General features: G+C 55.8%; 1 protein-coding gene and 2 long non-coding RNA genes across 4 annotated transcripts; 2 read left to right on the top strand and 1 right to left on the bottom strand.

Annotated features, from left to right (window-relative positions):
• Nucleotides 1-3: 3 nt before the first annotated feature.
• Nucleotides 4-1,276, top strand: LOC139034090 (uncharacterized). Its single transcript, XR_011486547.1, has 2 exons — nucleotides 4-649; nucleotides 772-1,276. It is a non-coding gene; the product is annotated as an uncharacterized lncRNA (long non-coding RNA).
• A 1,936-nt stretch (nucleotides 1,277-3,212) lies between these two features.
• On the bottom strand, nucleotides 3,213-7,756 carry SLC39A4 (solute carrier family 39 member 4). 2 transcript variants are annotated; one of them, XM_070464444.1, is made up of 13 exons: nucleotides 7,373-7,756; nucleotides 6,679-6,943; nucleotides 6,353-6,358; nucleotides 6,115-6,321; nucleotides 5,862-6,004; nucleotides 5,599-5,770; nucleotides 5,074-5,246; nucleotides 4,830-4,967; nucleotides 4,623-4,751; nucleotides 4,389-4,443; nucleotides 4,117-4,269; nucleotides 3,567-3,754; nucleotides 3,213-3,481 (listed from the first exon to the last, which is right to left on the bottom strand). In XM_070464444.1, the coding sequence occupies exons 1-13, from the start codon at nucleotides 7,754-7,756 to the stop codon at nucleotides 3,353-3,355; spliced, it is 2,142 nt and encodes a 713-aa protein (XP_070320545.1). In that variant the 3' UTR covers nucleotides 3,213-3,352. The 2 variants fall into 2 exon arrangements, with proteins under 2 accessions (XP_070320545.1, XP_020739932.2); XM_020884273.2 differs by lacking the exon at nucleotides 6,353-6,358 and having other exon boundaries at nucleotides 6,115-6,310; nucleotides 6,659-6,943.
• A 104-nt stretch (nucleotides 7,757-7,860) lies between these two features.
• Nucleotides 7,861-10,003, top strand: LOC139034084 (uncharacterized). Its single transcript, XR_011486541.1, has 2 exons — nucleotides 7,861-7,950; nucleotides 8,185-10,003. It is a non-coding gene; the product is annotated as an uncharacterized lncRNA (long non-coding RNA).
• Nucleotides 10,004-13,922: the final 3,919 nt, after the last annotated feature.

The following is a 13,922-nucleotide window of genomic DNA, read 5'->3' as shown; positions in this document are numbered from 1 at the left end:
GGCGGCCGGGGGCAGCCTCGCGGCTCCGCTCCTGGGCTCCGCATACAGCGCGGCGAAAACCCAGCTCGTGGGAGATCCAGGGTCTCACTGCGGAGGACGCAGAGCCGGCTGGAAGCCGGACGGTGGCTGGGCGGCTCAGGGCTGGCTGGTCAGGACCTGCCCGTCCCCCGGATCCCAGAATGGGGTCACTGCCGAGGGTCTCTCCCGTAAGAAGAGGCGAGGTCTCAGGCGCCATGCCAGATGCTGGCAGCAGTGTGGAGGCCGGGGGAGCAGAGACCCCCCAGGCGCAAACACGCCCCGAATTAGGCCCTGGCGGCTGCCGCAAGCGTGGCGGAGCCCGACTAGCACAGGAGTCAGGAGAGCTTCCTGGAGGCGTCTCGTCCTGTCCCTGCTCAGCATTGCCCCCGCAGGACGACTCCCCCGCCCCACACCAGCACCAGAAGGCGAGCTCACGACGCGGGGCCCTGGCGTGCCCCTCTACTAGCCCCTCCCCCTGAGGACACCTTTTCACCCGTCTTGCCCACTGCTCCCTCCCCAGGCTTGGTAGTTGCCCGCTTCAAGGGCCCTGGAGCCAGGACCACTACGGGCAGCTAGGCAGACCTCTCCTCACTAGGCTCGGCAGGGACGCGCCCCAGGTACCCTCCAACAGGTATGGGATTTATTTATTTATTTATTTATTTTTGGTATGGGATTTAGAAAGGGAAAAAAGAACAACTTTTTCCCCCCTTTTTGGCTGCCCCGTGACTTGCAGGATCTTATTTCCCTGCCTAGGGATGGAATAGAGAAAGCTGAGCGTGGAAGAATTGATGCTTCTGAACTGTGGTATTGGAGAAGACTCTTGAGAGTCCCTTGGACTGCAAGATCAAACCAGTCTATCCTAAAGGAAATCAGCCTTAAATATTCATCGGAAGGACTGACTCTGAAGCCGAAACTCCGATACTTTGGCCACCTGATACGAAGCACTGACTCATTTGGAAAGACCCTGATGACAGAGGATGAGATGGTTGGATGGCATCACCGACTTGAGGGACATGAGTTCGAGCAAGCTCTGGGAGTGAGTGACGGACAGGGAAGCCGGGCATGCTGCAGTCCACTGGGATGCAAAGAGTGGGACACGACTGACCGACTGAACTGAATGAAGGGATGGAATCTGTGCCCTCTGCAGTGCAGAGGGGAAGCTCGGAGCCCTAACCACTGGACTGTCAGGGAATTTCCAAGAAATGGAATCTTAAGAAATAAAACAAGAAAATATAGGCAAAGCCAAGAAAATAGCAAAGTATGTGTTTGTTGCATCCAGACCTGCCCACTTAGTCATGTCAGCGACAAGACTTGAGCTGTGGACCAAGGGGTCACTTGGGTGCCTGGGCAGGTGTGTGACTGACCCCTGAACCACATCAGTGCCTTTAAAAGTCAAACAAAATTGAACCCTGAAGAGAGGTGTGGACAGGGGCAGGGCTTCTCACGGGCCTGGGAGAACACAAGCAGCCCTTCCTAGAATTACTGAGGCCTTTAACTGTGTCCACATGTCAGCAGGCCCTCCGTGGGGAGCCTGCCTCCCAGATGCACTATTGTATGTCATGCATTTACAGGTATTTTTTCGTGACAGAAGTCGTGGGGGAGTGGGGAGTAGCTGCTACTGTCCCAACTCAAGCCCCTTCTCTTGTAGGAAAATAAGCCCCCCTCCCCCTCAGCCCTACATGGCCCCCTGGAGGGCTGTGTCTGAAGGGGCTGCTTTAAAGTAGTTTGGGTATTGGGGTCAGACAGCAATGAAGAGTCACAACTTATCTTGCTTCCTTGTAAAACAGCATCTGAGTTTCATCCCTGCGTCATTATCCCTCACTTTTTGAGAAACTGGTCCTTTGTCATTTGTCATGTTCTCCTCCCCCCAGATCTTGATCTGGGAGTAGCAGAGGTATATCCCCTGCCCTTCACCCAACATAAAAGCGGCTCTAGTTTGTGTCCATATGGATCTGGGGCTCCTGCTTCTAGTCCGGTCTTGTCCTCAGAGACTTGCCTTTTTCTGGTGGAAAAGTTTTTAAATATTTTTTAAAATATTTGTTAAATATTTAAAATAACCTGAATTTGTGTCCAGAGATACTCAGCCAGTCATCTCCCCATTTAAAACTCAGAGATATTTTCATCCCAGTGAGAGCACATCTCCAACTCAAGGCTTCTCTGTCTTGCTTGTGCTGAACCAGGTGGGCGACTGTCTCAGAGGTTTTCTCTCTTTTGCCCAAATTCCACCTAACAAAGTTCTGAGAGCTTGAAAAAAAGTCATTAAAAAAAAACAAACAAAACTGGAGCCAGGGCTTCCCTGGTGGCTCAGCGGTAAAGAATCTGCCTGCCAATGCAGGAGACATGGGTTGGATCCCAGATCCAGGAAGATCCTACATGCTGCAGAGCTACTAAGCCTGGCGCCACAAAGGCTGAGCCCACGTGCTGCAAATACTGAAGCCCAAGTGTCCTAGAGTCCATGCTTCTCAACAAGAGAATCCACCACAATGAGAAGCACACACACCGCAGCTGGAGAGCGGCCCATGATCCCCACAGCTGGAGAAAAGGCTGAGCAGCAACGAAGGATGGAGCTTCGCTGTGACGAAGACCCAGTACAGCTAAACTAAACAAACCAAAAAAAGTCAACTAGCCATAGCCACCCCGAGGATGTGCTAGAGGAGGGAGTGGGCAAAGCTGGGGCCGTGGCCAGGACACTAGCCCTCCTCGTCCGAGTCAGACGGGCAGTCATGGCACTCATGTCACAGGGCAACTGTGATGGCTAAACAGCTCAGCGACCACAGAACCCTCAGACTCAGCCTGGCACGTGGTACACGCCCTCACAATGTGCGATGTGTCTGTGGGAGAACGGGGCCCAGGGTGGAGAGAGCCAGAGGCACTGAAGCAGCTCCATCTTGGGAAGAGCTGCAGCAGATGGGCAGGAAGCAAGGAGGAGGGTCGGGGGCAGGAGGTTGCAGTCCTGAGTGGACACCAGGCCCTACCTGCTGCCCGAGCCCTGGACCCACTTCTCTGGGCTTCGCTTCACATATATCACAGACGCGGGTCTGAGGCTGGTTTCTTGGAGGGCCCTGAGCTCAACTGTCTTGACTTCTCATCAGGCACCAGGCGCTGCTGTGGGGAGAGGCCGCCCCACCTGTCGACCTTTCTTGGTGGGAAACCCTCCTCTCCTGGGGAGGCGAGATGAGGCGAGCAGACTGGGCTCCAAGGACAAGAGCATTTATTGAAGCTGTGAACTGGGGCGCAGGGGAGGGTCTGGGGCAATCCGGAAGATATCCTGTCTGAAGGGCTGCTAGAGCCCAGGGTAAGGAGCCAGAGCCAAGGGCCGAGGGGGCAGAAGCTCTCAGAAGGCGATGTTATCCTCATACAGCGACAGCAGCAGCAGGACGGTCCAGCCGCCCAGCAGGCCAACGTTGTGGAGCAAGAAGAGGAGCCAGGGCCGTCGGTCGCGCACGTTCAGCATGGCCGGGAGCTAAGGACGGGGCCTGGGTCAGGGCCGGCTCAGAGCGCCCGCCTAGCGCCCGCCCCGGGGCAGCCCCAGACCGCCCGGCTCTGACCATGTCGCAGAGCGCCACATAGAGGAAGAGGCCGGCGGCCACCGCCAGGATCCAGGTCTCGCCGTCTTCGCCTACGCCGGCCGCGAGCGCAACGTAGAGGCCGATGAAGGCCGTGAGCGCCGAGGCCAAGTTCAGGAGCAGCGCTCGGCGCACCGACAGCCCCGCGTGCAGCAGGGCTGCGAAGTCCCCTGGGGCGGGCGGTGGGGGTGGTTTAGTCGCTCCGTCGTGTCCGATTCTTCAGACCCCATGTACCGTAGCCCCCCAGGCCCCTCTGTCCATGGGATTCTCCAGGCAAGAGTACTGGAGTGGGTTGCCATTCCCTTCTCCAGGGGATCTTCCCGACCCAGGGATTGAACCTGGGTCTCCTGCATTGCAGGCGGATTCTTTACTGTCTGAGCCAAGAGGCGCGGGCGGGACTGGGGTTAGGTAGAGGGCCGCGGCCACTCCCCGACAGTCCCGCCCAACTGCGTGGCGGACCAGCCACACCCAGACCCCCCGCTGTGGGCAGGCGCCGCCCCCGGCCGGCCGGCGGGAACTCCGCAAGCCTCACCCAATTCGTGGGGCACCTCGTGGCAGAACACGGCCAGCGAGGTGGCCAGCCCCGTCTTCCAGGAGGACAGAAAGGCGGCGCCCACTGCCAGCCCGTCGGCGAAGTTGTGCACGGCGTCGCCCAGCGTGATCACGTAGGGCAGCAGTCTCAGCTCTGCGGGCGCGGCGGGCGTGGGTGAGCGTCTGCCCTGGTCCGCTCCTCCGTGCCCCCGTGCCTGCGCCGCGCACCGAGATTCTGACCCCCAACCCTCCGGGGCCTCCCTCAGGGCTCACCTGGGTTCAGTCTCTGGGGCTCCGGGCTCAGCAGCTCGGGGCTCTCCTCCGCCACCTGGAGGGGAGACCGGGTCGGGGGGCGGGCCTTGTAGATTAGGCTCAGGGCGGGAAGGTGAGGAGGCACGCGCGGAGCCAAGTCCCCAGATCAGGCCAGGGGCGGAAGCCCTGGAGGGGTGACTGGAAGCACAGACAGGGCTCCGTCGCGGGGGGAGACGCAGGGCAAGGCGGGCTCACCAGGTCTGCGCGAGAGCCCTCGTGGAGCTGCTTTGGCTGCCGGAGGTTGCTGGGCGCCAGCTGCAGGGACATGCCATGGCTGTGGCCGCCGTGACTGTGGCCATGACTGCAGGCCCCATCCTTTGGGTCCTGTGGGGACAGCGGCTCAGGATCCACCGAGCCTCCCCCATCCCTCCCCGCACCACGTCCAACCCCCAAGCACCTGACCTCAGGGTCCAGGGGCAGCAAGAGGTTGAAGAGGCTCTCGAACAGGAAGAAGGCATAGAGCCCACCCAGCACAGCTAGGAGGTGCCAGGTGGGCTGGAAACCAAGGTCCTCCCCGTCATGGGCGTGCAGCCCCAGCACCTGGTGGGGGTGTGGGCAGAGGACACTGGACTCGGTGCCTTGGGACCTCCTCCTCCCAGAGAGGCGGATAGAGGGGTCAGGGAGGGCCCTGGCGGGCTGGGGCAACCTTAGGCATCAAGTGCAGGAGGGCGTCACCGGTGAGCGCGCCCACAGCCATGCTCAGGAAGGCCTGGATGACGTAGTGGGAGGTGGCGCTACATCTGGCACAGCTGAGAAGCACGAGCCCGAGCAGGGAGCACAGGCAGATCAGCAGCGTGGCCAGGGAGCCGTAGAGGTACCCTGGACAGGGAGGACAGCAAGCGCCTCCCTCAGGACCGTGGCCCCTTACTTTCCTGGGAGGGGCGTCCAGATCGAGTCTGGGAGGGGCAGGAGCCCCCCAAGGTTGCAGGCGGTCGGGTGCAGTCCTGGCCTCGGCTTCCTACTGGCCCCTGGCCTCAAGCCCCCATCCTCCTCCCTTGCAGTACCCCCTTCTCTGTTGCCCCTCCATCCCACTGCCTGGTCTGCCAGCCCTGGCCCCGGCTCTCTGCAGCCCAGCGGCTACTTTCTCCTCCCTTTTTGGTTAGGTCTCCATGCTGCCAGCCCCTTGTGCACTGCGGCGCAGGTGCAGCTAGGGAGTAGGGTGAACACTCACTGTCGGCCTGGCTGAGCCGGTCCTGGGTGGGGAGCGTGGGCTGGGGGCTGCAGGCCCCGCTCAGTTGCTGCTGGAGCAGAGCTGGACTCAGTCGGGCCCAGTCGTCCGGCGTCACCCCGGCCTGCTCAGACATTCCGTACACAGCCATGACGTCTCGAGCACTCAGGCACAGCTAGGGTGGGCGTGACAGATCTGGTGTTCAGGGCCCTGAGTGGTCCATGGGCCCCCACCTCTCTCTGGGACTCGGCACATAGATGGCTCACCGTGTCCCATGCACTGGCGCTGCTGTTGGGGGCGGCAAGGAGCACAGGGCCCTGGCCCTTTCCCAGAGGACTGTCATTGCTGTGGCTGTCGTGGGGCTCCGTCGCTCCGCCCAGCCCCAGGCGCTCCATCAAGGCCGCCAGCTCTGGCAGGAGGTGAAAATCCAAGTTTGTGGGCTCCAGCCTTGCACTCCCCAGGGGCACGCATGCTGGGGTTCAGGGTGCTCCCTGGCCTGTAGCCCAGCTCAGGCCTCACCGTCCAGGGTGATGTTGGGGTTCTCGCTACTATGCTGCCGGAACATGAAGTCCACGAAGTACTGGGGAGTCGGCAGGGCATGGAAGCAGGCGCCGCTCCTGACGTGGTCCAGCAGGGCAGCCAGCACCGGGCCGGGGCTGCCGGGAGCCCCCACCCCTGCCGCCTCCGCCAGCAGCTGAGGCAGGTCCACACAGGCCTGGGGAGGAGCTGGCCTCAGTGTCTCGAGCAGCGCAGTCACACTGGCCTCTCGCTCCGCTGAGCCCCCGGCACCACAGCCATCCCCTTCCCGGCCCTGCCTCGTCTGGGCTCTTCCTGGGAGCCCCGGGAGCTTTCTCAGCCCTGTCGAGGATCAGGGCCCTCTCGGGGTGCCCGCAGCCCTGCCCGGCTCAGTGGTGAGCGTCCACTTGTGACCCCCAGCCTAGGGTCCCCCGAGCACCCAGAAAGGTGCTGAGGCCCAGCGCCATCTGAGTGGTCCCCCTTCTCTCAGGCCCTCTCGGGGACCCTCTTCCCCCAGTGCCTCTGGGCAGCTGGCCCAGGCGCCCACCTGCTGAGAAGCGGGCCGGCCAGCGGCGTGGGTCTGGATCCGCTGCAGCAGCCTGGTCAGGGCCGGGCTCAGGGCCTGAGGGCTCTCGAGCAGGACCAGGAGCTGGTCGGCGCGGGCAGCCCAGCGGCCAGCCCGGACCTCGGCGCAGGTGCCCGCCGGGTCGCTGAGGTAGAGGGTAGCGGCGGCACTGAGGCGGGCGATGTGCCTGGGCTCCAGGGCTGGGCCTGAGGGGGCCCCGGGCTGCTCAGGCCTGCCCAGAGCCAGGGCGTCGTCCACAGACAGGCACTGTTGGCACAGATGGGCGGGCGGGGGCCACACACGAGGGCTGCCACCCTCCTGTCCACTGTCCGCTCGCTCACAGACCCCCACCCTCCCCCGTGACAGGCGGGCATACCCACGGGGGGTCCCCCATCCCAGGAAGGTTTCTGCCTGGAGCCATTGCCAGTTTTGGGGTGGGGTGAGGGGGGCGCTGACAGGGTGGGGGCAGCCGTAGGATCCCAGAGCTGTACCACCCCTTCCCAGGGAGGGCAGGGGGCTCTGAAAGGGAGAAGAGGAAGGTGGGCTTGGGCCTGCGGGCAGGGCCCGGCGTCAGGCCACCATGCGGCCCGCCTCCTGGAGTTTGCCCGGGCCCTTTGCTGCCAGCCTCAGCCTCGGGGTGGAGCGGCGGGCTTGGGCTGGGGCCGGGCCGGAGGACCCGTTGGTTGGGGGTGTTACCTTTCCACACGGCCCGTCGGCACAGTGCACACGGTCCGCCAGTGTATTTAACAGGCCGCCCAGCGCCACGCGGTCCAGAGCGCCCTGGCCTGAGGACAGCAGGGTCAACAGAGGAGCAGGGGGGGTCGCTGTCCCCGACGCCACCAGCGCGGCCAGCACAGCCAGCAGCGGACCCAGCCCGGGCCAGCCCAGGAGTGCCATGCTGCAGCTGCCCGGTGCCCTGAGCTCAGGGTAGGCCGTGCTCGCCTGGGTGGCTGCGGGCCGCAGGAGCTGCCTGATGTGGGACTGGGGCTGGGCCGGGACCGCCCGCCCGGAGAGGCTCTCCAGGCATTTCCTGCGGGGCCCTGTGATTGGCTGGCAGAGGTGTTGCCGCGGGTTAACCATTCCAGTGGCAGGTCCTCCCTGAGCCTGGGGCTATTGCCCATGGGGGTGAGGCCGGGGTCCTGGTTGGATGGGCCTGGCTCACCCCTCAGCTCCTTCAAGGGTCTTGTTACTGAATGCAAGTCTGTGTGCATGACACATGGTGAGGTTGAAGCTGGCAGCAGAGGAAGGTTTATTGTGGTGCTGAGCAAGAACAGGTGACTCATGTTCAAAATCCCTTAAATCTCTGGATGGCTTTGGGGGGAGTCTGCAATAGGGAGAATTTGGGGAGAGGGCTTTCTCATAATTGGTTGGTGGAGAGGTAGCGGTATTGCCCTGGGCTCCCTTGTTAGGCTGGGACCTTAGTCCTGGCAGAAAAGCTCCTGAGACCCTGCCCCAAGGCTGTAGTTTCTCAACCACCTTCCTCGATTTCTGTGTCCCGCCCTTCCCAGATTAGCAACTATTTGAACCTGACCTTTGGAATTCAGGAGAGGTCTTCGGGGACTGGAGGAAGACTGTTTCCTACAAGGAGAAATGGAGGACCTGGAAAGGATTTTACTGGGAAGGGCCCTACAGGGTGGAGTTCAGTTTCCATCCCCGCCCCCCCCCCCTTTTTAACTTCTCAATCTTGAGAACAGGTGTTGGGGTGTTGGACAAAAAAGGGAATAACATTTTGGGTAGAGAGCTTAAGCGTAGACTTAGCAGAGAAACTTGGTTTTATGGGGACTCGGTTTCTGTCCGGGGTTGCTTCCTGTGGCCCTCTTGCTAGGGGCTGCCCCCAGGCCAAAGACATCTGGGCCAGAGGTTCCAGGAGACCACTGGGCCTGTCCCCCACCCCACCGGAGAGCTCTGGTACAGCTCTGCGCCACCGCCCCCCCCCCCCCAGCATGTTCCCCCTCAAGGCAGCTCAGACACCTCAAAAGCCCTTGCTGGGGGTGGGGGTGTGGATCCTGAGCTGCATTGGAATTCCCAGGGTGGACTTGCTGGGGCCTGTGTGAGGAAAGCAGGAGAGACTCCATCTTGAACCCTGTCATCCATCTTAAAGACAGGATGTGACCTGGGTCTGAACCCTGCCCGAGAGTGAGGAAACCGTTGTTAGTGAAAACCAGCTTTCTTGGAGACTTCCCTCCCTAGAGGTGACAAACAGAAATTGTAGTTGGGGCCAGGCTGCCTGTTAGGTTAACTTTGGAGACATCCCCCCTTGATGTATAATCATTGTTCCCCCGTTTTAATCTTCATTGTTCTCCTAGCACCTACTTGTTGTAAAACTCAATCATATGTGACTGTTGGGAGCCGCCGGGACGAGAAAGGAACCTGCAAGGCAGCTCTTCCCCTCGAGGTTGTCCCAGGGGCCCGGTATGTCCCTTTCTTCCTTCTGTCTTACTGTTGTTGGGCTTTCTATTAATTTTTGGAAATGATAATATATAGTAATAAGGCCTCGCTGGAAAAGTCCAAGCCTTTTTGGAAATGCTCAAGATTGCTCTGGCTCAGGACATGACCATAAACATCAAGTCATAAAAGAAAAGGCCACAGGTATAGTTTGGCTGCTTGCTTAAAAGATTATAATGTTCTAGAATAGAAAAGAGTAGAGGTGTTTAGATTTAGAAGTAGATATACTGCTTTAGTTTACTTGCTCCTTGGTTGAAAGGGTTTTCACTATTGCTATTTCCTTGCTGCTATTTGTTCATTGTTTCCCTTTCTTTAAACAACATGGGATATTATGGGTATTTTTGTAAAATTAGAAAATGGGGTATATAGGATTTTAATAGAAGATTTATATTAACCAGCTTTACTGCCATTATCTTACTATTAATAGAGGTGTTTTGCTGCTTTAGAGGTGTTTTTGCTGTTTAATAGTTAATCGTTGTAAATTGAGATTTTGTGGTTTCAGGTAAAGAAAAATATCAGGTTTTTCTCATGGTACTCTTTTCAGAAATGTCAAACATGTTACTGTAACCCTTCCCATGTATTGTTTTATTGTCCAAAGAATTTACACTATACCTGAGATTTATGAAACATTGTTTTTGTTAGAGTGAGAATGTTAGGCCATTGAGGCAAGAAGATTATGTATGGGACATTTAAGTATAAACCCTGTAATCGGAAACGTTCTAGATGAATGCTTAGGGGAAAAACATGGGGAAAAAAATATTGACGGAAGCACAAACCAATATCTGATGTAATATGTGGTGACTTAAGGGGGAGGTAACATTCATTCTATAAAAACTGAGCTATCCTAAAAATAAAAAAAAAAAAGCTACCTCTTCTACGCAACGTGTGTGTGTGTGTGTCTGTCTGTCTTCTCTCGCTGCTGCGGCTCATCCTGAGGGTCCCCCTGGATCTTGCTGGGGCTGGACCCCAGCATGTGACAAAGAGGTTGCTAACATGTAACTAGCCATGTAGTGGAGGGTATGAAAACGGGGCTTCAGAAACATCAGGATCCTTGTTGGGAACTGATTCCTGTTGGACCCTCTGGCGTAATAAACTGTATTCCACTCTCTTGAGTGACCTCTGAGGTGTGTTTTTGACTCCAGATTCCACAACAGAATCAGGGAACTGAGATAAGGTACTGAGTCACTCTCCCTCTGTGGCCTCCAGGGAAAATCCCCAGGAAATGGCCAAAGCCCCACATAAACAGACAGGAACAGGAGCCAGGCCTCTGCCCCAGGCACTGGGCACTCCACCCCGGAAGGGGCTCCGGGGTGGGGAGAAGTGTGGCTCCCAGCCCTGCCCCTCCCCGCGGGCTCCCACTCCGGCCTTTGAACCCCTAGGCCTTATCTCTGCCTAGTTGGCAATCTGGGGAAAGGGGCAGACCCCAGGGAGCCAGTCGCCTCTGCCCAGGCAGGTCTCAGGGCAGCCTTCTATAGGGAGTGTTTAGGTGGCCCCTTCCATACCTGATTGGACAGACCCCTGACTGACCTGTGGGGTGTGGTTGGGGTGGGGGAGGAGAAGCTCCAAGGGAGCTGGGAGCCCAGGCCTCGGGACTCTGTCCCAGCGTTCCGTGCCGCCCGGGGCAGGGCACCTGACCAAGCAGGAGCCATGGGCGCAGTCCTGCCCCTCCCACACCGCAGGGTGACCTTGGTGGGCCCTGAGGGGGTATGGGGAAGTGGTGGGCTTGGGAAGAGCATGAGGGTTCCTGGACCCCTGGTTCAATGAGGAAGGAAGCTGGAAAGATTCGAGTTCCCCTCACACAGTTGTGAAGTCCATGGGCTCAAACTGTCCCTTTTCCTACCCCACCTTGCCATGGCCGTTGGGCCGGCTGGAGCTGAGCCCACCTCATCCTGCACTCTTCGGGCTTGGAGAGCTTCAGGGAAAAGGTCTCAGCTCAGACATCTGGTCAGCCCCCCAGGTCCCATGTGCAGGCCTGACCCCACTAGCAGGCCCCCGGACCTCAGTGCCCGTCTGTGCGGGCCCACGTTTCTCTGCTTCATGTCTGCCCCAGCCCCTCCTTCCTAGCCCAGGGCTGCCAGAGCATGTCAGCAGCTTCTCTGCACACCTGCCTGTCCCCCACCCTCCCCCAGCCCCAGTGCTGGGCAGACCCCCAGGTCCCTCCTGCATCAGCCCATCCAGCAAGCACCAGACACCTTTGTTCACTGCATGATATTCACAGCAGCCCTAGAGCCCATCCCTGGGTGGAGATAAAATGTGCTCTAGACATTTTTTAAATATGGTCTGGATCATCATTCTCCATCTTTGGCTGCAAAGAATATAATCAATCTGATTTCGGTGTTGACCATCTGGTGATGTCCATGTGTAGAGTCTTCTCTTGTGTTGTTGGAAGAGGGTGTTTGCTGTGACCAGTGTGTTCTCTTGGCAAAACTCTATTAGCCTTTGCCCTGCTTCATTCTGTACTCCAAGGCCAAATTTGTCTGTTACTCCAGGTGTTTCTTGACTTTCTACTTTTGCATTCCAGTCCCCTATAATGAAAAGGATATCTTTTTTTGGGTGTTAGTTCTAGAAGGTCTTGTAGGTCTTCATAGAACCGTTCAACTTCAGCTTCTTCAGCATTACTGGTCAGGGCATAGACTTGAATTACCGTGATATTGAATGGTTTGCCTTGGAAATGAACAGAGATCATTCTGTCATTTTTGAGACTGCATCCAAGTACTGCATTTTGGACTCTTGTTGACTATGAGGGCTACTCCATTTCTTCTAAGGGATTCTTGCCCACAGTAATAGATATAATGGTCATCTGAGTTAAATTCACCCATTCCAGTCCATTTTAGTTCACTGATTCCTAAAATGTCAATGTTCACTCTTGCCATCTCCTGTTTGACCACTTCCAATTTGCCTTGATTCGTGGACCTAACATTCCAGGTTCCTATATTAACAAGACCGGGAGCTGACTGTGGATCAGATCATGAACTCCTTATTGCCAAATTCAGACTTAAAAATGAAGAAAGTAGGCAAAACCACTAGACAATTCAGGTATGACCTAAATCAAATCCCTTACGATTATACAGTGGAAGTGAAAAGTAGATTTAAGGGACTAGATCTTGATAGAGAAAGTGCCTGATGAACTATGGATGGAGGTTCGTGATATTATACAGGAGACAGGGATCAAGACTATCCCCAAGAAAAATGCAAAAAAGCAAAATGGCTGTCTGAGGAGGCCTTAAAAATAGCTGTGAAAAGAAGAGAAGCAAAAAGCAAAGGAGAAAAGGAAAGATATACCATTTGAATGCAGAGTTCCAAAGAACAGCAAGGAGAAATAAGAAAGCCTTCCTCAGTGATCAGTGCAAAGAAATAGAGGAAAACAATAGAATGGGAAAGACTAGAGAGCTCTTCAAGAAAATTAGAGATACCAAGGGAACATTTCATGCAAAGATGGACAGAAATGGTATGGACCTAACAGAAGCAGAAGATATTAAGAAGAGGTGGCAAGAATACACAGAAGAACTACCCAAAAAAATCTTCATGCCCCAGAAAATCATGATGGTGTGATCATTTGCCGGGGTCCAGCCTCGGCAGGATCCAGGGGATACCCTCAGGATGAACGGCGTTGGAAAGAGAGAAAGAAAGAGAGAGAGAGAGAGAGAGAGAGATGGGGGGTGCAGAGTCTGGCAGTGCTTTATTTTTTACCGTGGCTTTTATACCCTAAATTAGTACATTTCTAAGGGGAAGATAGTTTAACATTACATCAGCTTGTTCTTCATGAAACCAGGGTGTTTTCTGCATACTTCTTTGTTTATGAGGGTCTTGTACATTATCTTCTGGCCTTGGGGCCTATTAACATTTTATGCAAGTCAGGTGAATGTAAACCTATTTTCTGTTTCTCTGGTGACCTTAACTGAAAGGTAGCAGTCTCATAGGGCAACAGTACAGAGTAGAAGTATAACCTTGTTAACACAAAAATTAATCCTTCTGCAGAAGTTGTCAGTTGCATTTATCTAAGAAGTTTACCCCACACAGACTCTGCAGCTTCAGTGAGGCAGCCTCTGCCTAGCACTCCTGGCTGACAATTAGCAACCATCTCATTGTTACCACACTAGGGCTAAGTTCTTATTTCTCTAGATCTTTAACTATATTAACAATGGTTTCTATAACACAACCTTAGCACATTAAAAGCAAAAACACAGCAAGCAAACGTCAACCCAATAACCACCTTTAGAATAATTTTTCTTATGTTTTCTAATAGGACTCCTTCACCCCTCAAAAATGCTCTATGTCTATTATGGCTTTTATATAATCAGGTTCTTTATGCTATTTTATGATTAGGATATTATAAGCAATCATGCCTATTAGTATCAAGGGCATAAATGCATTTGGCTAACAAACTACGAGCAAAGGAGTTTAAATTAAAACACTCCTTTCACCCTGGATAATCTCATAAAATACCACCACCTGGGAAACTTGTTGATTAAAGTTCTAAATTGATTCTTATTTGGGAAGAGATCGGGGAAGGCCTTCTGCCTGTGTCACAGAAATTAGGGAGTAGTCTATTGAGGCAGGCATCAGAAAGACAGATATCATCTTTAAGGTGAGTGCCGGGGGCAGCTTTTCGAAATCCCTGAAAACCTGATCTGCCTTGCCTGTCAGGCTTTCTCCTCATGACCTTGTCATGGGTGGGATCTCGTGAGCTGGCCTTTTTGAAACCCCTGAAAACCTGATCTGCCTTGCCCAGTTTTCTCCCTCATGGCCTTGTCATGGGTAGGGTCTCGTGTGTTGGCTCCCGGCAATCATTCACCTAGAG

Source organism: Odocoileus virginianus, unplaced genomic scaffold, assembly GCF_023699985.2.
Source record: "Odocoileus virginianus isolate 20LAN1187 ecotype Illinois unplaced genomic scaffold, Ovbor_1.2 Unplaced_Contig_23, whole genome shotgun sequence".
Classification (NCBI taxonomy): Eukaryota; Metazoa; Chordata; class Mammalia; order Artiodactyla; family Cervidae; genus Odocoileus; species Odocoileus virginianus.
Note: the sequence above shows the minus strand (reverse complement) of the source record. Positions and strands in the feature narration are given on the sequence as shown.